We start from the raw sequence: 26,142 nt of genomic DNA on the forward strand, positions 1-26,142 counted from the left end.
ATCTCCTTGTCTATTGATTCTGGTATACGACCTATGACATTATCTATAAACGGCATGATCTTAATTACCAATATGCTTGAATTCGACCTCCAACAGATAGCGGACCTATTCTTATCTCATTTCTTTTTCATCTTATGAGGCCTTCAATTCGAAAGGACGGACAACCTCTAAGCACATACAACCGTAACCTTCGACTCCAATCCGTATCCCTCGAGGTATCACAACTTCTAACACATTCAATCTCTCTCTACCTCACCCGATCCCTAACCATCTGAGAATAAACCCTAACCCCTACTAATCGGCATACAAATCCACCACCGACCCCCCAATCAACCTCCCCGCCTCCTCCTGAACCCTCACCCACTCCAGAATACTCTCCACGCAATGTTTCTGATGATGTTCCGAATCATACCTCCCCTCCATCGTAAGACCCGTATACCTGCTTCGATACAACTTCCGCCACAAATAGAGACAATGCGTATGATGCCAATCCACTGTCGTAGTAACCGCAGTACGATTCTCCGTGCCCACCACATCCGCCATCGTCGAGACTTCTTGCAGCGTGAGTATCCGATCTGCGTTTGGCCACGTGTAGAACGTCCAGCTGTGGTTGTTCGTTTTGCCGAGGTCTTCGAATTCCTCGATTAGGGCGTCGTCGCGGCAGGTGTCTGGGAGCCAGGCGAGTGCGAAGGGGTCGAATTTGCAGCCTCGGGAGAGGGCTTCCTCCGGGGTTGAGCCGCAGGCGCAGGAGTGGGTTTTGCGTGGAGATGGGATGGGGAGGTAGGTGTATATTTGCATGGTTAGGCTGATGAGCCCGTAGAGGGCGAGGAGGGAGACGAGTCCGTTGCGGAGGAGGATGGGCCATCGAAGAGAGGGGGTGGGTGTGGTGGTTTTCTCATTGTTGAGAGGTTGCTCTATGTCTGTTTGGTCTAGGGGGAGGTATTGGGACATGGCGAAATATTGAGGCTATTATTTCAAGGGGTAGTTACGAGTAGAAACACGGGAATTGGCAAGAGTTTGATACCCCCCGACGACGAGAGATCACCCAGTAAGCTAGGCCTTCCTCTAATTAAGCGCAACACGAATGGTCAAGCTCTTCAACCTCTCCTCATCCTAAGCAGAATACTGTAATACTTACCACCCCGCTCAAGAACGCCTCTGAAACCTCAGCTGCCGCTAGATCAACGCCGACGTAGGATCCATGCCACATCTGACAAGATAAGCACTAAGCCATGCGACACTATTACTAAAGCGGGATAAACACCATTATGTCTCTCTTTAATCGGATTAAGAATAATCACGTCAGATCTAAGCTCGTATTCGACGCAACTAACCAATGATCGTGCGACCTGCCACGAAAAGGTTCGGGGAGGTTTATAGTTCTCGTGGCTCCGGAGGCATACCGGACTCCGCGATTGCCCCTACTATGTAACCCTGATGAGACCATATCCACGAAGCCCGACACCTCGTGATAGTGACTTGTAAAGGATGAGACAGTGCTACGTGACTGTGCAGACGCTCACATGGGCCGTTTAGGTGTTAAGGATTCCCCAGGAATATAGATAGTATGTCTCGGAGGAGGTCCGATGTGGGATCCATTTTCTGGATAGGGACTAGATCGTGAATCTGTAGCGCGCGCGGATAACTGATTCTGATTTTTTGAGTTAGTTAATCGGCGACAATTGATCATTATTCTTTTGAATTGTTGGGGCAAGTATTTCCTGCCTATCCTCCTTCTCATGTGTACATACATGTCCAGTGAAACCAGGTGCAATACCACCTACTTCAACTCTAATTGAACAGTCAATATTCAAACTCAATGTCTATCAGTAAACAAAACAGAAATCAACTCCCAAATGGCCTCGACCTTCCCTCCCCCGACAACTCCCTAACCCCCTCGGGTACACGATTAATCAACTTCCACTGTTCATCCGAAACATTAACCTGATTCTCCTCCTTCCAGTCCAAGATGCTCCTGAAATCGCGACATTTATGATCAATACTAAAATCCGCCATCGGCCCTTTTACCCCCTCTACCTTATTGAACGTAATCACGCCCACATCGGCGTGACACATTATAAACTGCAACAGGATATACTGACAATGCAAATCGTGGCCTCCACGCGTGAAATGCACCTCGCCCGGCCCTCCCAAGCGTTCATGATGCGAATGACTCCCAGTCTTGTTGAAATAGTATTCCGGATACGCGGCCTGACGCATCGCGTTTAGACAATGCAGATGGTGAAACACGTCCAGGAGGCCCATATAGGCGTCATCGCCGTATCCGTACTCTGGCGGGAAGCGCCATTGTTCGTCCGGACCGCGGCCCATTTTCACAATCTCTTCCCGGGAGAGCACTATGGCGTGCGTGTCGGAGATGCGGTCCCATGCGGCGTCGACTTCAGGGCTTGGGGGGAGTTGGAAGAGGGAGGGAGGGTCGTCGGCGAAGAAGTTTCCGTGGGTGCGTGTTTCGCGGAATGGGATGGTGAGTTTGTCGAGGATGGGTGCTGCAATTGTTAGACCTCCCTCTCCCTCTGTGTGTTGATAGGGATGGGAGAAAATAGGAGAGGTGCATACAGTATGAGGAGGTCTTTTTGAGTAGACTGTTGTCGATGTTATGTGTTATGTTTTGCACGTGGATGACGGATAATAGAAGGATCAAAATGGAGAAGAGGAAGAAAATCAAGTTGAAGAGAACGAAGCCACCAGGCACTGAGAGTATTCGCATATTCCATATTGTTGACGCTTCTTTGGGACCGTCGTTAGTAGGATGCAGGGCATCTGACTCTTCGGAGTCGACATCTGTGTCATCCAGCTTTTGATATACCAGAGATCGCATTTCGAGCAAATGTGTGATTACAGAAAAGAGAAAGAAAGAAGTTGACCAGACGCACACAATGGGAAAAGGCCTCGGATCGATAGTTCCAAGCCCCGGATCATCAATAGACACCGATACTACCGTGCAAATAGCGCATCATGGGATGAGCCAATAGCCTCCGTCTGACATCAGTTTGGGAATAAGCTAATCTGCAACTACACTAGTTCGCCGACACGTTGCATCCAGGCCAATCATATACCATAGCACCTCGTATTTATAGGGCTTACATCCCAAGCGCATAAGTTTATCTCTGCAGGGTAAAATTGTGGAGAGCGGTGTATGGGAACCATTAGGGTAGCGATAAACATGGTATAGTATACCGCTGAAATGCAAATGGCGTTGCAGTAGGAGTCTCTGGCGAATATGTGCTTCACTCTGGCACATTCCTCTTTTGATCAAGTGCTTATCTTTTTATACTCCGTCTGTGGCCGGTTGAGACATAAATAGTTCTGAATAGCCCAGGCTTTCTGGTGGAGTAGTCACAATCAATCAACATCAATCTCCTCCTCTCCATTCATACTCGACCATCTCAAAGCCCGAAATGCAGTACTCCCGTCTTCTTCTCTGCTTCGCCGCTCTGGTCGGCTCCGCCATTGCCCTTCCCACTCCTGAAACTCCCGCGGATGACGTGACTATTGCTGGCTACACCGGTGCTGGAGGTGAGGATATACTTCCTATCACTCAACCTGAAGTCTAACAATATTTCAGGTGTTGCTATCTTGAATGGAGTAGAGCTTCCAGCTGAGAAGCGGGATGATGCTACCACTCAGGGCTACACTGGGGCCGGTGGTACGCAACATGCATAATATTCCTTGTGGTGATGGTTGGTGCTTTCGCTAACTGTTTCAGGCGTTGCTATCTTGAATGGGGTCGAGCTTCCAGCCGAGAAGCGGGATGATGCTACCACTCAGGGATACACTGGTGCTGGTGGTGAGTACCGACTGGCTCTCTGATCTGGGGTTTCTGTGCTAATGCGATTGCTGTAGGGGTCGCTATTCTGAACGGCGTTGAGCTTCCTGAGCAATAGATGGTTTAGGGTGGTATCTGAAACTGGCTTGTCTGGATCGACATTCTTTAATGAATACAATACCATGAGTGCGTACTTGATCAAGTTCATTCAATTGAATTATGGTTATGGTTGAAAGAAACTACAATGAAATTGGTATGGAGTACAACAATTTCTCTCTTCTGAAGAGGTTCAAAACAAATATATATATTCTCGAGTCTCTCAATGTAGGAAAGATAATATATACTTTAACTCTATGGATGGGTCTTTGCTGTATACTATGAAGGCTTTGAGACACTCACGACTGTAAACACATTCCTGTATTCCTTGATATACAAATAATGACAGTTGGAGTCACAGAACTGAAGACAACATCTATAGGGCAGGATTGATGCCTGACTGCCTGACTGCCTGACATCCTCACCGCCTTCCGCGTTGATTGTTGACTTCCTCCGCGAGCGCGACTCCAATGATCGATCAATCGTCATGTTGTATAAACAAGACCAATTCAAGGATTATCCCTATCCCAAAAAGGGGTGAGAATCCCCATTGCCCTGACTACCTCGTATCCAACTAACCAATCTCTTTGGCAGCCCCGATGTCCCCGCCATCTACGACCGGAAACCGAATCCGCCGTTGCGCGGTTTCGTGGTAAGCCTGGGCGCCTGGCTGTCGGTCTCCCCGAGGAATACGACAAGGTCTAGATCAGATGAACTGACACGCGTCTAGACTTGAGAAGGTGTGGTTCATACCCAGTCTGATCTGGGTGAATGCATTCGGTTCGTTGCGGAATATTAAACCATATCTCGATTACACCGAGCCGCGATATGATCCGACGGTGATCCCGTTGCGCGCGGAGCAGTCCGAAGCCTCCGATAACGAGAATCCGTTCGAAGAGCCCTCCTCCTCGTCATTTCCCTCCGCCGTACCCTCCACCAAATACTATTCGGCTGCCGATTACCATGCGCTATATAAATCAGGCGAGCTTACGCCGACTGCGGTCGTCGAGGCGCTTTTACCGTTGATTCGCCGGGATTTGGAAACGCCCGGGAAACACTCGATTGCGTTCGCTGATAGTCAGGTCGAGGCTGTACGGGCTGCCGCGGAGGCGTCGACTCGTCGATATCGCGAAAACCGACCGTTGGGATTGTTCGACGGGGTTCCGACCGCCGTGAAGGATGAGTTCGACGTTGACGGATATCGCACGTTTCTCGGCTCGCTGAACGACTATACCCCGGAGGCGAAAGCGGAGGGCTCCATCACGAACTGGTGTGTGAGACAGCTGCAGAATGCCGGAGCAATCCTCGTCGGAAAACTCGCCATGCATGAATTCGGACTGGGTTGGTTGACTCGGCCTCTGAGATCGTTGTGAACTTGGATCTAATCCTGGCAGATACCACCGGCAACAACGTCCATTATGGCACGCCTCCCAATCCTTATCACCCCCATTACTACACCGGAGGCAGTTCGTCGGGATGTGCATATGCCGTCAGTACCGGCCTGGTTCCTCTGGCCTTAGGCACCGACGGGGGCGGCAGCGTGCGTATTCCGTCGTCCTTCTGCTCCGTCGTGGGCCTGAAACCCACGCACAACCGCCTGTCCCATTACCCCGGCGTCAACTATGCCAGCACGACCAGTGTCATCGGGCCTCTCGCCGCCGACATTCGCACCCTGGCCGAGACTTATCGTATCGTGGCTGCCCCTGGACCTGACACCGCCTTCCCGGCGCCTGGACCACTGGTCCTGAACCCATCGACCCGCGGGAAAAAGTATCTGGGTATGTGCGAGACGTGGTTCTCGCGAGCATCTCCGGATGTGCAACGTCTTTGCCGCTCCCTTCTTGACAAACTAGTCTCCGTGCATGACTACACCATCGTCCCGATCGAGATCCCATTCCCCGTAGAAGGCCAGAACGCCCACGCCATGACCATCCTGAACGACGCCGCCGCCGTGCTGACGGAGACGAGCAACTTCTCCGCGGCCAACCGTATTCTTCTTGCGCTGGGCCGAGCGACCCCGGCGACCGACTTCCTTCTCGCGCAGAAGCTGCGCCAGATGCTCATGCAGCATCTGTCCGCCCTCTGGCAAGAATTCCCCGGCATGATCATCGTCACGCCCACGGCTGCCTGCACCGGATGGCGCGTCAAGTCCTCCACCGAACTCAGCTGGGGCTTCAGTGACGGCGACCAAACCCTCAAAGCCATGGAGTATGTCTGGTTGGCTAATTTCACGGGTATCCCTGCGCTCAGCGTCCCTGCCGGCTACGCGGACCCGGAGAAGGGCGCGCGCGGCGAAGGTAAAGTCCCGGTGGGATTAATGGGTAATGGCGAATGGGGTAGCGAGCAGGGACTGCTGCAATGGGGATTGCAAGTCGAAGAGCTCACGTCGGAGCTGCGAGAACGGCCCCCGATCTGGGAAGATGTGATCCAGCGAGCGCGGGACTTGAACAGCACGACGGACAGCGAAGACGAGCACGAGTAACGTAGAATGGACGCATGAGATAGATACATCAAGCCATATAATGCCATATCAACGAGAGAAAATATTTACCTGGAAAGACTCCTGCCTTATTCTATCCCTCCTTCACACTGGCCATCCGCTCTGCCTCCCCACCATCCTCACTCCTCCCTCTCCCCTCCACTTCTTCCATCGTCAACTCCCTCCTGCTCCTCTCCTCCCCCCTCCCACTCATCCACACAATCCCCGCCGTCCAAATCACCAACGCCACCGAACACCCAATCATCGCCCACATGCCCCTGGTAAACCTCGGCGCCATCTCCGCCCCATAAAAGAGGATACTCCACCACGCATTCACCGCATTATTCCCCATATTCATACTCGCGATGACCACACTCCTCTGCCTCGCATCCTGCCCTCTCATCGCATCATTACACCACGCAAAGAACGTCGCCTGGCACGCGTACACCGCCCCGGCCCAATAATAAGCGCCCATGACCGTCGCGGTGTCGTTGAATCGGGCTAATATGAGCGCGGATGTGACCGTGCCTGTTATCCCGATGAAGTAGCCCACGAGGTACCGTTTTCCCTGGAGGATGTCGGTCAGGGTTGCCCAGAAGAGGGTGGAAATGATCCCGACGGCGGGGACGCCGGTTGGGTAAGTGTTTAGTTGTGAGACGGTGTATGTGTTCGTTGGGTGAGATTTCAAGTATAGGGCAAGAAGCGAGTTTGAGGAGAAGGACTCCGTTTCGCCGGCGATGATCCAGAGGATGACGAACGCCCACCAGTACCATGTTGTGAAAAGGCGTTTGAGGAAGGGCAGGTTGATACGTGAGTGCTGGGCGTTGGTGTGCGGGAGACGACTGACGGCGAGATGCCGCTCTGAGGGCGTTAGGTATGGCGCTGTTGTCGTGGTGGGCGTGTCTGGGAAAAGGAACAGGCCGTAGATGGCGATCGGGAGGGTGATGAGGCCGTCGATCTGTGGGGTTAGCGTGGTTGTTACTATGTATTAGGCTAATCTAGTATGTGCATGAGTGGGTTGGGTTGGGGTAGATATGCGGGGAAGAGGGAGGGAAGTGGGATAGTTAGGGTTAGTGAAGGACAGCCCGGCCAAGACACGCTACAATAGACCGTACAGACAAGGATCGAGGGGAAAGTGGAAGCGATACGCGACACAAAAGAGGGGAAAACAAGGAAGACTCACGATAAACAACCACCTCCACCCTGACAAACCCCTAGCACCGTCCAACGACGAATGAATGCCTGTCTGAATGAACCCCCCAAACATAGTCCCGGCCAGCCCGGACGCCGTAAAGATACCACTCCGCTTCCCCAGCTCGCGCTCTGTATACCACGAGCCGAGGATATAGTGCGTGCCAGAGAAGGTACTCGCCTCAGCCAAGCCCAAGAAGAAGCGAATAGCCATAATACCTTGCGGATTATGCACAGCGGCCGTGATCATGGTCAACCCGCCCCAGAGCAGAATCATGGAAGGGAAGAAGATGCGCGGCCGGAAGTAGGTTAGGGCTAGGTTGGAGGGGACCTGGCCGAGGATGTACCCTACGGTGAAAATGGTGTTGATCTGGTTGAGTTGGTTGCCCTGGAAGTCGAGCTCCTCTTTCATGCCGGAGACGTAGGCATTGGAGAGGTTGGAGCGGTCGAGGTAATTGAAGAAGTAGGTGAGGCAGCAGAAGGTGAGAATGAAGAAGTCGATCTTGAAGAGGAGTTTGGACTCGGGGGTATTAAAGGTCCACATATTTCTTCTTCGAACATTTGGCTGGCGAAAAAGAGAAAAATAGGGTAACTGGCTAAAAGAGGGGCATTGATTGAGGCATGGTCTTCTTATATGTTGCAGAAAATTTAGCCCATGCCGAGGCAAGGAGTGGTGATGATGGATTTTACGGCGTAGTTCTGGATCTCGAGCCGGTTATCTCAATTCTTTAAGACTTGGAATTGATATTCACAGCAAATCTGATAGCCATCCGGCGCTAACCCGGTTTGGCGATGACTGAGCATATCCCCCACACTGATCTGTGCTGTTGATTGGCCAGTAGGACTCGAGCTGTCATTGCCGAACACACGGGGTCTGTATAACATGCTTTTTGCTCCAATTCTACTAGTAGAATACATGTTGAATCTTCCAATGGCTGGAGGGTGTATAAGAAGAGGACTTTCATGTGTTAGTGATCCCTTAACTTTCGACGTTAGTTAGACAACATGATATTCTGCGATCTCTTCTAGGTGCACGCTTACGTATAAATGAATTTTCGAAGATACTTGGACTACTTTTTGCAACAGGGTCTGATCACTGATAACCATCTGAGACTGCCTTGGATCCTCGGGTAGTTTGGGGAAATATTGGCTGTCCGTTATCACATACCACCGAGTTACTACAAGCCAATGGGATTGCAAATTTGATTACTTTCCGAAAACGGCCTAGACTGAATGCCAGAAATGGATCTGGATTGTCTGGCTGCCAAATATGGCCCCGTCTCTGTTATACACTGTTGCTATCAGGATTTACTCGGTATACAGGGCCTATCGGCTTTGGGATGAAGTGTGTTATCACAGTACTAGCTCATCGATATCCTCATGTAAGGGATAGGACCTGTTTTTTTGTTAGATAGGTCGTGTCTTGGCGTGTTCTAGTGCTGGAATGGATCATTTGCAGATTGGAAGAATGTACCGAGCAAAGATAAAACAAAGATATGGAATGGAAACTAGTCCTGAATTCAGTATTGTTCATCTCCAACCCCATTCCACAACAGAAATAGCATGCCAGATAGCACTCAACATGCTGTATGAGGCCTCCCGAGTTAGGGTTTCTCTATGCAATCATAATGTAACAATGTAAAACTAGTGCAAATAGTGCCACGCTAACCCTCTTGGGCTGTGAGCTGGGCATCACTCCGCCTGCCCGAACGGAGCGGGCAGAACAGGCTTGGCACGGGGCAGTGCCGCCTCCTGAACGACTCTTTTGTCTTCTTGTCTCTCTCTCTCTTGCACAACCTCACCGTTTTCTTCTCCTGCCCATCCATCGCCAGACACGTCAGGATGCGGCTCGGTCTGCCGATCGTGCCACATCCTCTCTTCCCACCCCCAGCCCTCCGGTCTGTTCCATATGATAATTAGATACCTCCCCCTCGCACCATGAGGCTGGTGAACGTCCTCCGCGAGAAACTCCTCAAGGAGTCTCGCTCCAAGCTCCTCCACCCTGTCCCCATGGACCCTCACGTCCCTGCCGAAACAAACGGGGACTCGTTCCTGGACCGGAAGCTGTCCTTTGACGAAATGGGCGACCAGCCCGTCGAGCCCACCCAATTCAGCTTCTCCACCACCCTTCTCGACTCCGAAATCCGAGTGCCGAGCCTCGACGACTTGATCTCCTTCTACAAGCCCTTCGATACCCTGCTGGAGGCGAGGGAGGACTCGGGAACATGGTGGTTGCATGTGACCTCGCCGTCGGACGCAGATATCGAGAAGCTCTGCGACATGTTCGACATCCATCCGTTGACTACGGAGGATATCAAGATGCGCGAGGCCCGCGAGAAGATCGAGCTTTTTGGGCCGTACTATTTTCTGTCCATGCGGCCGCCGCGTCAGGTCGTTGCGCCCAACGCGGTTCGGGCCTTGTCGCTTAACGTTTACGCCATTGTGTTCGCGCAGGGCGTGTTGAGTTTTACTTTTGGTTTGAGTGCGCATGCCGACCACGTGCGGCATCGTATCGATGAACATCGCAGTCATCTGGCATTGACGAGTGATTGGATTTGTTATGCCTTGATGTATGTTACCCTGTCCTGCTCATTCTGTCTATTTTCGATGCTGACTGTATAGTGACGACATTGTCGACGGATTCGCCCCATTTATCGAGCGCATCGAGACGGGCGTTGAGATGATGGAAGAAGGCGTCTCCATCGCGCGCCCGGATGATATCGGAGTGGCACTGCAACGCATCTACAAATGCCGCAGAGAGGTGATTCGCATTCGACAGCTCCTTAACGACAAGACCGATGTCATTCGAAGTTTCGCGCGACACTGCGGGACCTTCAACTCCCCGACTGCCGAGGTGGCTCTCTACCTCAGCGATATCCAGGACCACGTGTTGACCATGATGGCCAATCTGTCGCAATCGGAGGAGATGCTGTCTCGGTCGCAGTCCAAGTACCTGGCGCAGCTGTCATGGGACTCGACGCGCATGCGGAACGAGATTGTCGAAACGCTTAGTCGGCTCTCGGTGATCGGCGCGATCATCGTGCCGATGCAGTTCATCACGGGATTGTTCGCTATGAACGTCAAGGTGCCCGGCAAGGGCACCGAAGGGGGGACTGAGCCCGGCACGCCCGGGCTGTACTGGTGGGGAGGCATTTTGGGGGTCATCTTGAGTGTGATCTTTTCCTGCCTGCTGATCGCCAAGCGACTTCGGATTATCTGATAGATGAGATGCTACTGGCTGGCAACAAAAATTTAATATATCCGTACCTGTTCATGACTTCTCATGTACCACCTTAGCCTCCTCCAAATTCACATTCAGACTCAGAAGGTCCGGCCTCGAATAGTGTCCGACGGGATCACAAACACTCTTGGCCGCTAGGATATCATCCAGATCGACCTGTGCCGTCAGGATTCCTTCTTCGCCGGCCGGCAGCCTCTCAACCAGCGGCGTTCCATCCGGCCCGAAGATCATCGCAAAGCCTCCGTCATCCTATATCATAGCCCATTAGCCGCTAATATCCAACCAAAACCACACCTCCAGAATAGGACCCAAACTCACCTCTCGAAACAGCCCCATCCCTTCCAACCCCAAGACCCCAAACCTCTCCCTCTTCACCACCTGCGTCGCACAAATCACAAACATCTGCCCCTCCATCGCCACAACCTGACTGAGTCGATAATTTGCCTCCCCCGAACAGTTATACAGATACGGGAATCCCACATTCTCGCTCTTCCACGGAAATGCGGGCCATCCGGCCACATGGATCTGCGCTCCCTGGGAATACTCATAGTAGCGTAGGAGCGGCTGCAGGTTTTCCCAACAATTCAAGGCCCCGATTTTGCCGAGTTCCGTGGACACGACAGACGTGAGGGATGACGACTGGCCTTCGCCCCAGAGGGTTCGTTCGACATGTGTGGGTTTGATCTTTCGGCGGTTGTGGAGGATGGTGCCGGTTGGGGATATGAAGGCCTGTTCAGTACCACCATAGAGATTAGTATATCTATCTCAGTGGTTGGGTGTATACTTTTCTTGCGTGAGTTGGTGGTGTATTTTGGGGAGACATTCCACCTACCTGAGACATATAAATACTCCCGCCTTCCTTCTCGCTATATCCTAATACAACGAAGATTTTATGTTCCGCGCATGCGTCCTGGATACGCTGCATCTGCGACGATGTGCGCGTTAGCGACGTAGCGCGGTATTCCACCGTGAAGTCGAAGGACGTGTATGCGTTTTGAGTCCATATTGGCCTAGTCAATCTGTCATCAACCAATCAATCCAGAATAACTACTGACATATTCCGTTGGTATATCATGGCCCATATTTCCTCCCCAGATGTCGTAGCTTGTAATCCCAAACAGAACGTTTATTTGTTTGTAAATGTAGGTGAAAACATACCAAGGATACCCACCAACCCACACCTCCGGAAACCCCAATACCTGAACCCCCTTCGCCGCGGCCTCAGCAATAAAAGAGATGGTTTTTGTGACGGACGCGTCGAGATCAAGATAGATTGGTTCGGCTTGTACGGCTCCAAGCGTTACAAGGGGCATTATAATATGAGCTTGACTTGGGAGCCAAGAAGAGGTAGTTGAGGATGCTGAGAATGGGAATGTTGGAGGAAGGTGAAGAAGGAAGGGGGTGTAAGAGCGAGCTAGCTAACGCCTTTCATATCCCTGCTGCCTACCCCGCATATCTCTACACTCATGCATCCGGGGATAGTGTTTTTCCAGAGCGTGGGAAAGAACCATGCATTTAGACTGTGATCCGGTGTTCTCTCTGGTTCTTAGTAGGGCGTGGATTGTGCTCAGTGTGGGTGTTTTGTAGGGTTGTTGCTCTATGTGGCCTTGGATGAGTGACATTTCTGACAGGTGAAGGTGCAATTTATTCGAATGTCTAAGAGATATAATGCGAACTGACAAGATGAACAGACAGCCTGGGTATAGGGGAAAACATAGAGACGAAACTGGCACGTTCGCAAAATAGTGTCTGCTTATAAACTCAATAGTGATGCCAGAGAAGGTTCGTCACGCAGCGGTTCACTTTACTTTCCTCATCCATGTCACCTTAGTCATTTGCGTCTGAACTTTCTAAATCCAGGGGAAGCTTCACTTGAAGAGAGCTTATTTGACCCGACTGATGGGCCATGATCAGAGAGTCTTTCGTGGCTACAGCACACTTAGCGTGGTAGTCATATGGCAAGAGGATCTTTTCATGACCAACCAAAAGCCAATCATCTTCCACAGCAAGATCGAGCTGAGATGAGAATTCGGTGCCATGATAGAAAGACCTAACATCAACTCGACCCATACTCGTCTCTATTGTTCTACCGTCAGGAGAGAAGCGCAAAAAGAATCCTTTGTTTCCTGCGATTTGGCGTGTGCCAATCAATGAACCTGTCTGGACTTCCCACAGCCGGATATCAATAACTAGCATGCCCGATGCGCAAGCCAAAAGCCTGCCGTCTGGAGAAAAAGCGATATCTTGAACCACGGTCGGGGTCGAGTCTCCGAAAGATGTCAGAGCGGCACCTGTGATCGTATCCCAGAGTGATATTACCCCATCCATGTCAGCGCATGCCAAAATGGAATTATTTGGTGACCATGCAAGTTCAGCCGATGGAACAGGCATTGGCAGTTCCATATAGATCTCACCACTCGCAGCGTCCCAAATTGAGATTGCTGGCGGACCCGACGTCGCAGCGGCCAGAAACCTCCCATTCGGTGAGAAAGCCAAGGACCAGATATCTTCTCCTGAAGCAATCAAGCTTTGATGCAGGTTTCCGGTTTTCGTATCCCAAAGTCGAATTGTAATACTTCCTCCAACTCGGTTAATTTTCCGACTGGCAGATTGTCTTCTCCTTATCTTTCTTGGTCTTTTTTTCCAATCGGTTTGCGCGAAGAGCTCACTATTTGAACTGAATTCAGAGCGTCCACGGCACTCATTTTCCTTGGGAAATGTGTACATCAGCTCTCCTGTTTCCATACTCCATATCTCATGGGCCGAGTCGGAGACTGGATTAGCTAGTAATTTCCCGTTTGGTGAGAATGAAATCCAGCATGGTCTCTTACTCTCAAGGACCTTTCGGTTATTTGTCCTAAGATTCCAGAGCCAAGTTCCACGCCCAATGATAGCGACTTGCTGGTAGTCGGTGGACAAACGCAACGCGAAAGTGAATTTTGAATCGAATCTCTCGACCTTCTCGCTTGCGTAATGGCTGGTGAGGTCCCAGAGTCGGATAGTTCTATCACCAGAAGTTGAAGCCAGAAGAGAATTGTTCCTCGAGAAGACGCAATTCCTTATGTGACCCCGATGGCCATCGAGAACCTTCACCAAATCTCCCGATGTTGCATTCCAGACATCAATGGTATACTCTCCCCTGATATCCCGCCTTGTACCCCCCGAATATTTCCACGCGGAGGATGTGAAAAGCTTCCGATCTGGAGAGAGATTAATCTCGTCAACACTGGCCCTGATGGTCTTGATGGCTTTTGCAGAAGCCAAATCCCACCAGTTCACTTCTTCTTCATTGCTGGCCACCTCTCCAACGCTCAGCAGTATGTTGCTGCTAAGTGAGAATACGATGTCCACAGCTTTAACCTCGATACGATTCACCATCTTGTTCGTCTTTAAGCTCCGAATGAATATACTCTCATCGCACGCAACCGCAATCCTTTCACAGTCATGGGAGATAGCGACGCGGGCTTTTCCAGGGCCTATAAAGATATCTTCTGCAAGGTCGTGGAGTAATTCACCAGTGATGGTGCTCCATATCCGAACTGCTCCATTGATCGACGTAGTTGCAAAAAGCTGACCATTCGATGAGATGCTAAAGCAGTGTACCCCATTCTCGTGAGGTTTAAATACCTTTAGTATCTCTCCTTTATCAATGTTAACAAGCACGACAGTATTGCTGTTAACGATAGAAGCCGAGCGAGTTCTGTCCGACGAAACAAAATTCGAAGTCGAGCCATAGTTCCTAATAGGATTTTGAATTTCTTTGGTAAGTCGTCCCGATGAGACCTCCCACACTCTCAGATGGCCATCAGTCGACAAGGATATAATTTTCCTCCCATCCACAGTGAATGCAACAGTGGCGCCAGACCCCATTGGTACCAAATTTCTGAGAAGCATGCCTGTGGTAGCATCCCATACTAAAACCGTAGAAGACGCTACGATCTTACCATCCGGTGAAATAGCAACATCTGCCGAATCTTTATCTTGAAAAGTTTGTAATAAAGGGCTCCAGTTTCTCGCAACTACTGGTGGGTTGACGATCCAGCTAGGGATGACATGCTCATACTGTCTCCGAACAAGGCTCTCAATAGGACAATAAAGAACAGCCGATCGATAGACCTGTAAAGGTGCTTTTTCGATGGTTGACCTAGCATGAGGTACAAAGCGTTTCACATCATGAACAAACTCACATAGAGCGAATCGCATATTTGGCTATGTTCTAAGTTAGAGGCTTCTGTAGAAGGGAGCTAGATGCAAGTTAGATGAAGGCTTTCTAACTCACACGTAGACTTTTGAAATGCTCGGAAAGCTTTATGACGGCACTAATGCCCTCAGACATTCTTCCCATGATGCTCAAAGATTCAATCCAATGGAGCAGGTGTGTCTTCAGAAAAAGGTGCACAGGCCCGTCATCAAGAGTGAGGGAGAGACTATTACTTGACAGAAGATGCTCCACCCAGTAAAGGCACGCATATTGAACATGAGTAGGAAGGTATCTTTCCACAGTTTGAGTGTCAATATTCTCTTTGAGTGTGGATGAGTCTCCCAAAAGACAAATATCCTGTCTCAGCGTCTTGGAAAGTGTCTGCAGGCAACGTGTGACCAGCGCAGTGTGTTTCTCCTCCTTCGAGATGTGAAAGTTCACATCCAAGCACCTCTGCTTGTTCGTCAGAAATTCAGGAAAGGACAGATGCGCAAGTCGGATAGGGGAATGTTCGTTGCCGTCTATGTGTATTACCGAACCTAGACCATCGATAATGCCTTTAGTCTCTCGTTGGTCCACAGATAGAAGGTCACTCAAGGCAATGGGGGACAGAGGTTGGCACAGCACGACAATGGCACCAACAGTTCTTTGGAAATCGAGATAAACTGACTCCACCTCACTCGGTATGGTCGAACTAAGAAGGGAGTCCTCGAGGATTCGACCGTAAATCTCATCCAAGTTATGTTGAGGGGTGGGATCTTTCACACCACTGTCGTCCTTGAGCAGGATGTCCAAGCGCCTGTTTCCGTACAGTTCGAAGTTGCGACTCGCTCCTTCTATGAACTTGCAGGCGGTTGCAGCATAAATCCACAGCCCATCAGCTTTCCTGATCAGCTCTTTGAATCTCTTCTCATCAGGCCATTTCTCTGTAATACCGTGTTTTGTAGCGATACTGCCTAGCCTATGCCTAACAAATCGTTTGATGTCGTCATCAGAATCTTCCTGATTGAGTGATGGTTGTATTTTACGAAGCGTGTTCTTATGGAACAGTGAGGCAGGCAGATTCTGGAAGCTTGATCGAATCTGGGTCTCTGGCCTGCTGGTGAGAAGAAACTTCATCCGGATGAAGCTCAGCTGCTGAGCCTCAGTGATCAATCCCAAAATCGTATCAACATCGTCTGCCTCGTATCTAGGCTTACACTCATCAAGTGCGTCTATGACGACGACCAATGTCAATGGTACAAGCCGGTTCTTCTTCTCCAAGCTCATGAGAGGCCGGAGAATTAGATACTTCCACTGATTGCTGAGCGATTCGTTTGCAATGTTGGGGTGCCCTTCAATGGAGATGCAGATCTCAGCTTTGAGCTGTGGCAGATACTCTGCGAGTGATTGGCACAAGGTAGGAAATAAATAAGTGGCGTCGTTCTGCAATCCCTCATTCCGGTCAAAGAAGAAGCTGGCACCAAGACAAACACTCTCGGGAAGGGACTCTCGGTTGTGACATTGCGCCGCAACGGTTCGCGAGATGGTGGACTTTCCCATGCCGACCATTCCAGGAAGCCAATAGATAAAGTCTTCCCCGGATGACAGGATCCAGCTTCGAATGTGGTTAAGAACGTTGGTCTGGGTTCCTCGGAAGCATTTTGCCCTGGCATCGTTTTTCGGGGATTCGAACCGTGCCTGGGATGCCACTCGTAGGATGGAAAGTAAGCGAAGGTTTTTTGCCTCCTGGAAATACAGATTAACTCGCGAGGCCATAAGGGCTCACAACACAGCATGTCTCACCTCAGTGTCCTTTTCAATTTTGATCATCAAGCTCTGCGTACTTTCGCGATGTTGTTCCAAGAGCGTCTCGATGTGCAGTAGTGTGTTATTGCCGACTTCCTCTAAATCACGGGAAACGGATCTGTCGATGCTCTCAATATCTTGACGCATCCCTTTCCAATCCTCAGGGGCTACCATGTCTCTCATGACCCTGAAATATCCTGAACGAGAATAGTGCCGGGCGAGACGCATTTGGAACTCAATTATCTTCGCATATAGACCGACAGTTTGAGCTTTGATCGACCGTGACAAGGCTTGAAGTTGTTTGGACGTTTTTGATTTCTTTGCTCTGAGATAAATGTCGCCTAGATTGCCTTCCATAACCGCATAGCGAGCCATAAATGCCGTGATGCATTCGAAGCCTTCAGTGGCTTCTGTATCCTGAGTGACGGACCTGGTGATGGGACCCACGAGGAGTACCAAAGCCCCTGCCCAGGCTAGAGCGGCGTGTGGTTCTGAGCTTACTGCTGACGTGACGACGCCTTGCACTGAGAGAATCAAGTCAACTGCTCGACGGACCTGATCTCTAACGACAATCTCCTTTCCTGCTAAATGGAATGTGGTTTGAGAGTTCTTGATTTCCTGGAGCCTGTGCTCCATTATCGACTGTAGACGAGGACTGATCTCGGATTCAACTGGCCGCACATCCTTGTTATCGCCGCCTTCTTCTAGGAGAGCAGACTCATAGGCCTTGATCAACTTTGCGTTGCTGGAATCCCGGAGCAGCTGTTCATATGCCTCTCCCCAGAGGCCCTTGAGCTCCACCGGAGCTGCACCGGTCTCAGAATATGAGGTTATTTCTTCTTTGGATGATGTTGTGGAAGGGAATGCGGACGGGGAAGGGGCTTCCGAGTCTTTGTGGCGTGGTGTCTCTTCTTCCACAGATCGGAAGACTTGCTCAGCTTCCTGTGATTGTTCCCTGCCGGACTGATCGTTCTTGCTTGGCCCAAACCTTCCGAGTAATCGCTTCAGACAACTCCGAGATGACGACATGGCCTCTTTGGGCCTTGGCTTTCCCATGACTGATATGTCTCAAAGCTGCTGAAAAGAGTTGAACACACAATGCAGTCTCGGAACCTTCTCACGATTGAAGCAAATTCTGAGCTGAAATTTTGAGGAGCACCCAGGTGTCGTGGATCAACACGATTGGCCTTCTGGCTTCATGTAAATGCAAGCCAATGTCACATCGCGTTGCTGCTGAGATGCGGTCGTGGAGAAGTGAGTCTGCATGGCATTATTGATTGGGTCATTGACCTTCGGGACTTGCGGTGTCAATGCCTATTGGCGCCGAGCTTCAGCCCTCGACGTGTCAGCCGCCGGGGCGAGGGGCTGGTCATGGTACTTTTACTTGATAGGACAGGGTAGAGAATAGTGGCTGCACTAATGCAGTACTAACGGTCTGGTGCAGTAGTCTGTGCCAGTCGGAGGCCCGGGACATAATTAGTAGCACTTGTGTGGGCGGTAGGTCAACATGAGCAAGCGTATAATGTTCCAGTCATGGACGAATCTATCATTGCATTGACGTATTGGGCCTGTTGTGTTTCTGGGATGGAATGAATCTAGTGCAGGTAGAAGCTATATTAGATACGGGTAAAGTTAGGGCTACAATCATAGACATCACTTCCAACATCTACTCTGTCGACACAGTCCGTGAACTGAATCAACCTCAAGTTAAAATGGAAATTATTCAAAAGAATGAGGCCTTCAAAAACGTTGAGGGCGAAATGAAATTCTCTTACGTCCAAGTTTTTGCCCTGCAAGATGGCGTTTTATATTCTGGAAAATGGGCAAATCGACTACTATTGCCGCAGACGCTGGACGATCTGTATGAAGTCAGGCAAATCACGACTGAAGACAGGGGTCCCGCGATGAATCTAGATTGGTCTGCGGTATATGTAAAAACTCCAAGTCTCCTTGCCTATGTCGATGAGAATCTTGAAAGGCAGATCATCCGCGAAATTGAAACATGCGAGATTCTTCGCAAGAATCCCCATCCTAATATCGCTACTTACTATGGATGCACAGAGACCCGCGGTCGAGTCTCGGGGCTATGTTTCAAGCGATATACGTCCACGCTACTTGAAGCAGTTTATCCCGAACGTATTGGCAAGGCTGCATTCCTTTCGAGTCCACGCGAGCTGATGAAGGACAATATGAAAGATAGATTGGAAGGGATCTTGAGTGCAATTAAACATCTGCACTCGCTAGGGCTCGTTCACAACGACATTAATCCTGCCAACATTATGCTTGATGAAGACGGCACATTTATTCTGATCGACTTCGATAGCTGTCGTTATATCGGAGAGTCGTTGAGCAGCACTGCAACGAAAAGAACCCACCACTGGCATGACCCTGTTGTCGATATTTCACTGGAGACGAATGATCTAGACGCCTTCCGAGATGTGCAGGTGTGGTTAGTCGGATCGGCGGATGAGGCCTTCCTGTTTCAATGAAGCGCCTGTTAGCAACGACATTGCCATATGAATCCTTTTTCTCCTATAATCGCTTCAGGCAAAGCTTTATGGCCAGTATAATTAGAAGATAACAGTTCTAGTTGGCTGCTTCCTAGAATTGAAAACATTGCCGCTTCATACCCTCCTTCAGGTTTGACGTCTGTTCAGGACCTGCTACCCAGTCTCGCCCCTGTAGGCCGAGAATCTCAATTCAGCACACGGTGGTAACCCATAATACAGTGCCCTGAATAGGTGCAAGCGCCTTTTGGTATACCTACAAAGGCAGCGCGTAGCATTTCTCTAAAGGCACAGCCAACATCGATAGTCCAGCCGACTTCACTCGCGTCACATGATGGGCAATCGTCCTTCCCAGGTATTCCTGTCAAACATACCCTACGCGCCACCCAAGTTCTCTCATCCTCCTTTCTTCGTTTGTCCTTCGCCAGCAAGGATGGAAAACCTCTCGGTCCTGCTACTTACCGCGATCGAGACAGGCAACTCCAAAGATGTTAAACAGCTGTTGGATATAGGCGCGCCCATTAATTTTGAGTTCTTTGCCAAAGCAACCCAAAAGAAGCAGTACGATATCCTCCGGTCGTTCCTCGACCGGGGCTGGGATATCAACGCAGAATCTATCATTGATAGCAAAACCCCTTCGGCTCTTGGGTAACCTATTCGCTACCCCCATCATCGTTAATATCTGACCCATCCCAGTTACACTTTCGATGACTTAGACCTCGCGACATGGTTCTTAAAGCACGGCGCTGACCCCAATAAACGCTGCAAGTTGCGAGACGCTACTCCATTGTCTTATGCGATATTTGAGGCTCCGTTTGAAATCATTGAGCTTCTTTTCCAGTATGGGGGATCGACGGAACATGGCCAGCTATTGCACTTTGCTTCGATGCGGCGTGATCCGAACGGACTCAACATCCTGAAATACCTATACAATAAGGACCCGAGCCTGATGGAACGTGTCAATTGCTTGCTCGACGAAGGGGCAATAGAATATACGATGAACTTTAGGTTCGGACTCTGTACGCCTGTTCAGTATGCTGCACGGGCTGGCTCGCTGGAATCTGTGCGCTTCCTGGTCGAGCGTGGAGGAGACCCGTGGCGTTTGGATCCCTATCGGCGAACTGCATTAAGTTATGCAGTCCGCTATAAGCATGAACCGGTTGAGAACTATTTGAAAGATCTTGAGAATCAAACCTATGTGACTGTGTGATTTCAATGTACGGGGGCAATCCGATGGATAATTGAAGTCGATAGCGTTTGGGCTTGAAGTTTCGGGGAGTTTATACGGAGTACATACTGCTTTGGTCCTTGATAATTCGAGAGGATAGTCTCGCAAGCGACACCGCTAGGACAAAGTGCTTGCGTTGTCTTCAAGATAAAATTGTGTTGTTTCTATGCAATGGTTCCCAGTAGATCCACCTCGGTAGACAACTCCGAGGCCGATTCCCAGATATGACATCAGGCACGTCATCATCGTCAGGCACAGTTATGCGGCCGGTCTAGAAACCGGATTTTATAGATCGCCCCTGGCAGCAATATCATCATCCTTAATCTGTCCAGATATTGTTTTAAACGGCCCTATACTCCGTGACTTTGGATCAATTCCATACTCATTCACCCACAACTTCCCACTCCACGCACCGCGACCCGCAAACAATATGGCCTCCTTCCTACGCCTTCCATCGCGCCTACACACACCAATCTCCTCTCTCCCTCTCCGTCGCAATGCGATCGGTTCCCTCAGCCAACGAACCTACGTCCACGATACGTCGCAAAAATTCTCTCAAGCCAACGAACACGATCCACAAGAAGATTGCGACCGTGAGAACACTCCCAACCACCCGATCCCTTCGAACAAAGCCCACCCCACGCTCCGCGACGGCAGACAGTCTAATCTAGCGGACATGGAGGGAAAGAGGCACGAGGATCTACCGGAAGACGTGAGGAAGCATAATGAGGAAATGGAGCATCGGTATGACCGGGCCTATAACCATATCGCAGACGAGGGGAAGGTGGAGAAGGCGTTTGAGCAAAAATAAACTTGGCGCTTTGGGGTGTGATCTACTCGATTGAGAGTTCTTGGAATAAATTCAGTGTGGATGGTAACTTTCATGTATATAGAATAGAGTTTCATGTTTCTAATCATATATATGCGAGAACCTGGTGCTTCAGATGTTACAAACTGACGTCATGGTCCTCCGGATTTGACATTCTGTTTCTCATGCATTTCTAGCCTGAACCACCCTATCCCCAAGAAAGAACACAGACAAATTCTCTTGGATGTATCCGAACATTCAGATATGTTTGCTGAAATACATTTATACATTCCAATGTCAACCTGAGGCAGAAAAACCAGGCCTGCCAATATAGGACTAGCGCCGCCAAGGAATCAAACGGCCAGACGATGAGTCATCCCATTTCACTTCCCAAGGAGGTTAGCGCCACTGCCTGATGAATAAGGCTGCAAAGCGTTACATGGGTCTGGATGACATGCAGATCAATCTCACATCGTGGAACATACCAATCCCTTCGAGAATCTTCGCTCAGTATATGACACATATCTGGGTAGGACAGAAGGCTGACTCGACGGCCTTGTTCTTGTCATTCTTGCAGGCCAGGTTGCTATCTTAGCTGGTATATATATCGTGAGTAATCTAGGGCATTTTGAATATTTTGTCATGGATGTCTCAGCTCAATTTCTCTTCAAGCCATTAATGACTCTTCCCCTGAATTCTATGATACAAAATGCCGCCCCAAAGATCAGGCTCTTGTCTCTGCAAAACCATCCAATACAAACTCACCGACGACCCAAACCAAATGTTCATCTGCCACTGTGACAGCTGCCAAAAGAGCAGCGGTTCAGCATTCATGACGAACTGCATATTCCATAAAGATGTACGTCGCTCCCCTTCCCCTCCTTACCACAGTCACTCACACCATACTGAGAACCTGCAACTAACACCAACAACAGCAACTCCAGATCACCCAAGGCAAAGAATCCCTACGAACATACCACGACAACAGCAGTCAATCAGGCGAGACCCTGCATCGATCATTCTGCGGAAACTGCGGATCAAGCCTTTTCGTGTCTAACGAAACAGGAGAGAAAGGGCAATGGGTAGCCGTGACAAGCGGGACTATCGCAGAGCGCGCGGACTTGCATCCCACGATTGAGGTCTGGGAGCGGGATCGACGGCCCTGGCTGGCTCCTGTCGAGGGGGTGGTGAGGGTGCATACGCAGTGATATGTAGGGAAACGTGTACGAGGGATCAGAAATAGGAGGATATCATTTTCTGGGGAATTTGCGAGCCACCTGCAAGGAAAGTGTACCTAAACACCAAAATCGATTAATGCAGCCACTCTCCAAACCAACCCACAGCCGACCTAGCAGCCCTCTCCAATCCTTTCTTCTGCACATCATCATTCCGATCTCCCCTCGTCGCAAACCCATGCGCCAAGCCCGGAAAATAAACATACTCGTAGGGTATGTTATTCCGCGGAATCACGATGTTACACTTGTCTTTCAACTCCTCCGTGAAGGCAAAATCATGCTCCGGAGAGAGAATCTGCGTTGGAACCGCTAAGGATCCAATCTCACTGTCCTCCAGCATCGACGGATGCGCGGCCGATATACAATCCACCAGCCCCAGATCTCTCGCACCGAGACGAAAAACAGCCCATCCGCCGTAGCAGAACCCGATGGTTCCGACCTTGTCGTACTGCTTCCGGAGTTCTGTCGCGAAGTTCAGGATCGTGGGCCATCTGAGGTCTTTGGAGTGGCGGGCCGCGAAGTCTGGAATGCTGAAGGAAGCCCGTTTGACGGGGTCTTCGAGCATTTCGGGGGAGACGATTTCGCCGTCGAAGCTAGAGTTGGAAAATTAGGATTCTAATTTATCTGTTTTTCCAGGGTAGGGCTAAGGAATGGTACTTACAAATCAGGCACATAAACCGTCGCATTCGCCTTTTCGGCATAATAATCTGCCAGAACCCTTGCGTTGGGGAACTTCCAGCCGAAGATATCATGTATGTACAGAATAGCGGCGGACTTGGACTGTCCTGTGATATAGGTCCTGGTGCCAGCGAACGTGGCCTCCGTGCCTGTTGGGATACCCTCCCATTTGAATCCGGATTTGCAACAATCGCTGGACATGGTATCTGCGTCCTGAGATCAAATTATGCGCTCTTAGAGACAAACGAACTTGTGTCAAGTAATGAATGAGGGCATGTAGAGCTTCTACACTTTTCGAAACATCTTCGAGGCGATGACTTCGCTGGGTTGTTATAGTAAAGGCGGGGAGGTAATACAGACGGCGAAACTGGCCGGAATTATTTCGACGCCAGTTGACTAGACATGGGTCCCTGCAGAGCGCGCTGATAGCCAAGGTCTTTCAACACTGATTCACAATAGCTCATAGTGAGGGTGTTAATATGTCGGGCTAGTCGGGGAATTATCAAACGATTGGTAGCTGTACATAATGCCGCCGATATGGACATACCCACGATTAGTTATAAAGCTAAGGGACACATTGCTGGGTATTTTCAATTGCTGATGCTATTTCGTGCGCGATGGAATGGATTGGGACTCATCGCAATGACTCGACATAACTTTACTTTATGTGAATTAATCAAATAGGTTTTATGCCTTGATTTTGCCTATATAGCCAATTAGCCCTTATTGCGTTGACATAGCAGTTCCACGCTGTAGTAACTTTGTATTTTGATTTCGGGATCAAGATCTACACTTTCCGTTTTGATATTATGGACTTTGTTCTTTCGACTCTACCGTTTCGTGCGTTTCTCCAGTGAAATAAAACGGGCCCTTAATGTCTTGATGTGGCCTTTATCAATGGCTTTGTTTCTTGATTAATCGGCCTTTGTAGCTTTCATTATTTAGCTTCTGCGGCCTCTTTCTTAGAAGCTTGTACTGCTATTTTCTAGTATTCGGAAACGATACTTGAGTTGTTGGAAACCCGCACTCTAAATTCTTTTGATTACTTTTATATGACTTTCTGCGAATTGTTCAAATTTTCGTAGGCGATTGATTTGTTTCGAAAAGATTGCGTATAGTGTTTGTTATCTATTTAGAGAAGGCTCTTTGTTTCAGGACTTGCCGCAAGGGTTGCTACATTGCTAAGAGGTTGTTCAACCACCTCTATAAGACTCTTTAATATCTTAGCGGAGGCCCCCAGTAGGTAGGCTCACAGGGGTCTATATAAGAATCCCCAATCCACCTCTAGAAATAAACACGCACACACATAGTATACATCTCAACAGTAACTACTGCTAATTGAGGTGCGACCATTGTGGTTGGATTCATATAGAGCGATAACCCGATCTACAAGATACCTCGTGTCTTTGCTTAGAAATAACCAGCCTATCTTCCGTCCGGTCTCCATCATGGATCCCTTCGAGAAGTTTCCTTGCGAGATTATGCTGCAGATTCTCTCCTACGACAACGACTTTGTGGGAATCAACAGCCTCCTCTCCGTGTCGCCATGGGTCAACTTGGTCTTCCAAGAGCAACCGCGCAAAATCACCTTGAGTCTCATACGATCATGCTCCATCACTTCACTGCCAGAGATACTGCACCTACTCCGGGATGTTGTACTTATCAAAAGTTCTACCAATCACTGCGCAGACCTCGAGAGCTATAAGCGCTTATGCCCTCCTCCTCCTGACAAAATTGATAGCCATCATGATCCACTACCCGAGCAGACCACCGTCCCTGAGATGCTCCAGTTGATCCATATCGCAGCGAACATCCAGCGCCTAGCATGTACTTCCCTCCATGTCATGCAACGAAACTTCGTCTCCGCGGTAGAACGTTCGTCTTTCCCCGGGGAAACACAACCTGCAGCTGAACCGATTGTTTGGATTGAAGAGTACCGCGTACATTGGGCTCTATGGCACTTACAGCTGTACTCTATCTTCCGCAGCACTGCAATCGACCGCTGGAAATGGTCGAAAGAGCTTGTCAACAGACTCGACAACATCTATGTTACTTCTTACGGGTGGCGCTCGGATGCCGCGTCAGAGCAGACCTTGACAGTAGCTGCTGTTCTCGCAGACCTGGGGCTTTCTCCATCATACGGCGGCTCGAGCTCCGAGTCCAGCGAGGAAGACACCGTGAAGGACGAAAGAGAGAGTGACAAGGAACCCGTCGAAGCAGCCTGGGCCCTCACAAGCAAATCAGTCCCATTCTTTGCATCGATGGCACTGCCCCCCAGATCTGAGAAATCTCCCATCTGGAGCCCATCTCCCGCCCCAGACAACGAATGCAAGTTGGAAAAGATTTGGGTCAGAGCGCCAGCACAGCGCGTTTCTTCCTCAACCGCGGCATTGATGGTGTGCTACTATACTTCGGAGAGCATATTGCGACAAGAAAGCCCATCGGCCTACCTAGACATGCGACAATTCCAACCATTTCGACGCGTCGGCGTCGTAATCTGGAATAACCGGCGCTTGGACTCCGTCGGCTTGCTTCCGAATAACGGTCGCGGTGATTATTACCCGCATTCTATTCGTGATACCATCGCGAGGTGGCTGGCCTTGGTAGGAAAGCCGCTTTTTAGACCTCTGGATAGACGAAGGTCTCTCAGTTATAGGTAATAGGTTAAAATGAGTTACCATCATAGAATGTGCAATAGAAGCTGAAACATATCCTGTCCTCAGGATTATCATGCTCATCATGCCAATGGTCTTGAACATATAGACCTTCGAGCGGATTTGACTCTTAATCCCATTATATTATTCATAGAGAATCGACAGAGCTATATGCCTCTTATTGCTAGTACAGAGCTTTTCTCTAGTCCTTTGTATATGGAAACGAATTGCTGGTAGTCACGTTTTAGA

At 49.8% G+C, this 26,142-nt stretch overlaps 13 protein-coding genes across 13 annotated transcripts; 7 read left to right on the forward strand and 6 right to left on the reverse strand.

The window, feature by feature from the left end:
- Positions 1-294: 294 nt before the first annotated feature.
- On the reverse strand, positions 295-951 carry LDX57_000205 (uncharacterized protein; the record flags this gene model as incomplete). The annotated part of the gene is made up of 1 exon (XM_046081852.1): positions 295-951. One exon carries the CDS (start codon positions 949-951, stop codon positions 295-297), a length of 657 nt encoding a protein of 218 aa, XP_045937808.1.
- A 765-nt stretch (positions 952-1,716) lies between these two features.
- LDX57_000206 (oxidase ustYa family protein) lies at positions 1,717-2,839 on the reverse strand (the record flags this gene model as incomplete). Its single annotated transcript, XM_046081853.1, has 2 exons — positions 1,717-2,507; positions 2,578-2,839. The coding sequence occupies 2 exons, from the start codon at positions 2,837-2,839 to the stop codon at positions 1,846-1,848; spliced, it is 924 nt and encodes a 307-aa protein (XP_045937809.1). The 3' UTR covers positions 1,717-1,845.
- Positions 2,840-3,419: 580 nt separating this feature from the next.
- Positions 3,420-3,905, forward strand: LDX57_000207 (uncharacterized protein; the record flags this gene model as incomplete). Its single annotated transcript, XM_046081854.1, has 4 exons — positions 3,420-3,537; positions 3,587-3,667; positions 3,728-3,808; positions 3,865-3,905. The coding sequence occupies 4 exons, from the start codon at positions 3,420-3,422 to the stop codon at positions 3,903-3,905; spliced, it is 321 nt and encodes a 106-aa protein (XP_045937810.1).
- Positions 3,906-4,341: 436 nt separating this feature from the next.
- Positions 4,342-6,423, forward strand: LDX57_000208 (amidase). The gene is made up of 4 exons (XM_046081855.1): positions 4,342-4,420; positions 4,478-4,555; positions 4,614-5,224; positions 5,278-6,423. The coding sequence occupies exons 1-4, from the start codon at positions 4,371-4,373 to the stop codon at positions 6,363-6,365; spliced, it is 1,827 nt and encodes a 608-aa protein (XP_045937811.1). The 5' UTR covers positions 4,342-4,370; the 3' UTR covers positions 6,366-6,423.
- Positions 6,424-6,456: 33 nt separating this feature from the next.
- Positions 6,457-8,281, reverse strand: LDX57_000209 (putative MFS pantothenate transporter; the record flags this gene model as incomplete). The annotated part of the gene is made up of 2 exons (XM_046081856.1): positions 7,546-8,281; positions 6,457-7,320 (listed from the first exon to the last, which is right to left on the reverse strand). Exons 1-2 carry the CDS (start codon positions 8,095-8,097, stop codon positions 6,457-6,459), a joined length of 1,416 nt encoding a protein of 471 aa, XP_045937812.1. The 5' UTR covers positions 8,098-8,281.
- A 1,210-nt stretch (positions 8,282-9,491) lies between these two features.
- On the forward strand, positions 9,492-10,773 carry LDX57_000210 (magnesium transporter CorA family protein; the record flags this gene model as incomplete). Its single annotated transcript, XM_046081857.1, has 2 exons — positions 9,492-10,123; positions 10,176-10,773. The coding sequence occupies 2 exons, from the start codon at positions 9,492-9,494 to the stop codon at positions 10,771-10,773; spliced, it is 1,230 nt and encodes a 409-aa protein (XP_045937813.1).
- A 51-nt stretch (positions 10,774-10,824) lies between these two features.
- LDX57_000211 (carbon-nitrogen hydrolase family protein) lies at positions 10,825-12,107 on the reverse strand (the record flags this gene model as incomplete). Its single annotated transcript, XM_046081858.1, has 4 exons — positions 10,825-11,043; positions 11,113-11,523; positions 11,627-11,804; positions 11,953-12,107. The coding sequence occupies 4 exons, from the start codon at positions 12,105-12,107 to the stop codon at positions 10,825-10,827; spliced, it is 963 nt and encodes a 320-aa protein (XP_045937814.1).
- Positions 12,108-15,064: 2,957 nt separating this feature from the next.
- LDX57_000212 (uncharacterized protein) lies at positions 15,065-17,839 on the reverse strand (the record flags this gene model as incomplete). Its single annotated transcript, XM_046081859.1, has 2 exons — positions 15,065-16,723; positions 16,781-17,839. The coding sequence occupies 2 exons, from the start codon at positions 17,837-17,839 to the stop codon at positions 15,065-15,067; spliced, it is 2,718 nt and encodes a 905-aa protein (XP_045937815.1).
- A 656-nt stretch (positions 17,840-18,495) lies between these two features.
- LDX57_000213 (uncharacterized protein) lies at positions 18,496-19,272 on the forward strand (the record flags this gene model as incomplete). The annotated part of the gene is made up of 1 exon (XM_046081860.1): positions 18,496-19,272. One exon carries the CDS (start codon positions 18,496-18,498, stop codon positions 19,270-19,272), a length of 777 nt encoding a protein of 258 aa, XP_045937816.1.
- Positions 19,273-19,723: 451 nt separating this feature from the next.
- Positions 19,724-20,500, forward strand: LDX57_000214 (ankyrin repeat domain-containing protein; the record flags this gene model as incomplete). Its single annotated transcript, XM_046081861.1, has 2 exons — positions 19,724-19,938; positions 19,987-20,500. 2 exons carry the CDS (start codon positions 19,724-19,726, stop codon positions 20,498-20,500), a joined length of 729 nt encoding a protein of 242 aa, XP_045937817.1.
- A 448-nt stretch (positions 20,501-20,948) lies between these two features.
- On the forward strand, positions 20,949-21,329 carry LDX57_000215 (uncharacterized protein; the record flags this gene model as incomplete). The annotated part of the gene is made up of 1 exon (XM_046081862.1): positions 20,949-21,329. One exon carries the CDS (start codon positions 20,949-20,951, stop codon positions 21,327-21,329), a length of 381 nt encoding a protein of 126 aa, XP_045937818.1.
- A 1,308-nt stretch (positions 21,330-22,637) lies between these two features.
- On the reverse strand, positions 22,638-23,440 carry LDX57_000216 (dienelactone hydrolase family protein; the record flags this gene model as incomplete). The annotated part of the gene is made up of 2 exons (XM_046081863.1): positions 22,638-23,154; positions 23,223-23,440. The coding sequence occupies 2 exons, from the start codon at positions 23,438-23,440 to the stop codon at positions 22,638-22,640; spliced, it is 735 nt and encodes a 244-aa protein (XP_045937819.1).
- A 1,247-nt stretch (positions 23,441-24,687) lies between these two features.
- Positions 24,688-25,899, forward strand: LDX57_000217 (uncharacterized protein; the record flags this gene model as incomplete). The annotated part of the gene is made up of 1 exon (XM_046081864.1): positions 24,688-25,899. One exon carries the CDS (start codon positions 24,688-24,690, stop codon positions 25,897-25,899), a length of 1,212 nt encoding a protein of 403 aa, XP_045937820.1.
- Between the last annotated feature and the right edge of the window lie 243 nt (positions 25,900-26,142).

This window comes from Aspergillus melleus, assembly GCF_016097325.1.
Source record: "Aspergillus melleus strain CBS 546.65 chromosome Unknown contig1, whole genome shotgun sequence".
Taxonomy (NCBI): Eukaryota; Fungi; Ascomycota; class Eurotiomycetes; order Eurotiales; family Aspergillaceae; genus Aspergillus; species Aspergillus melleus.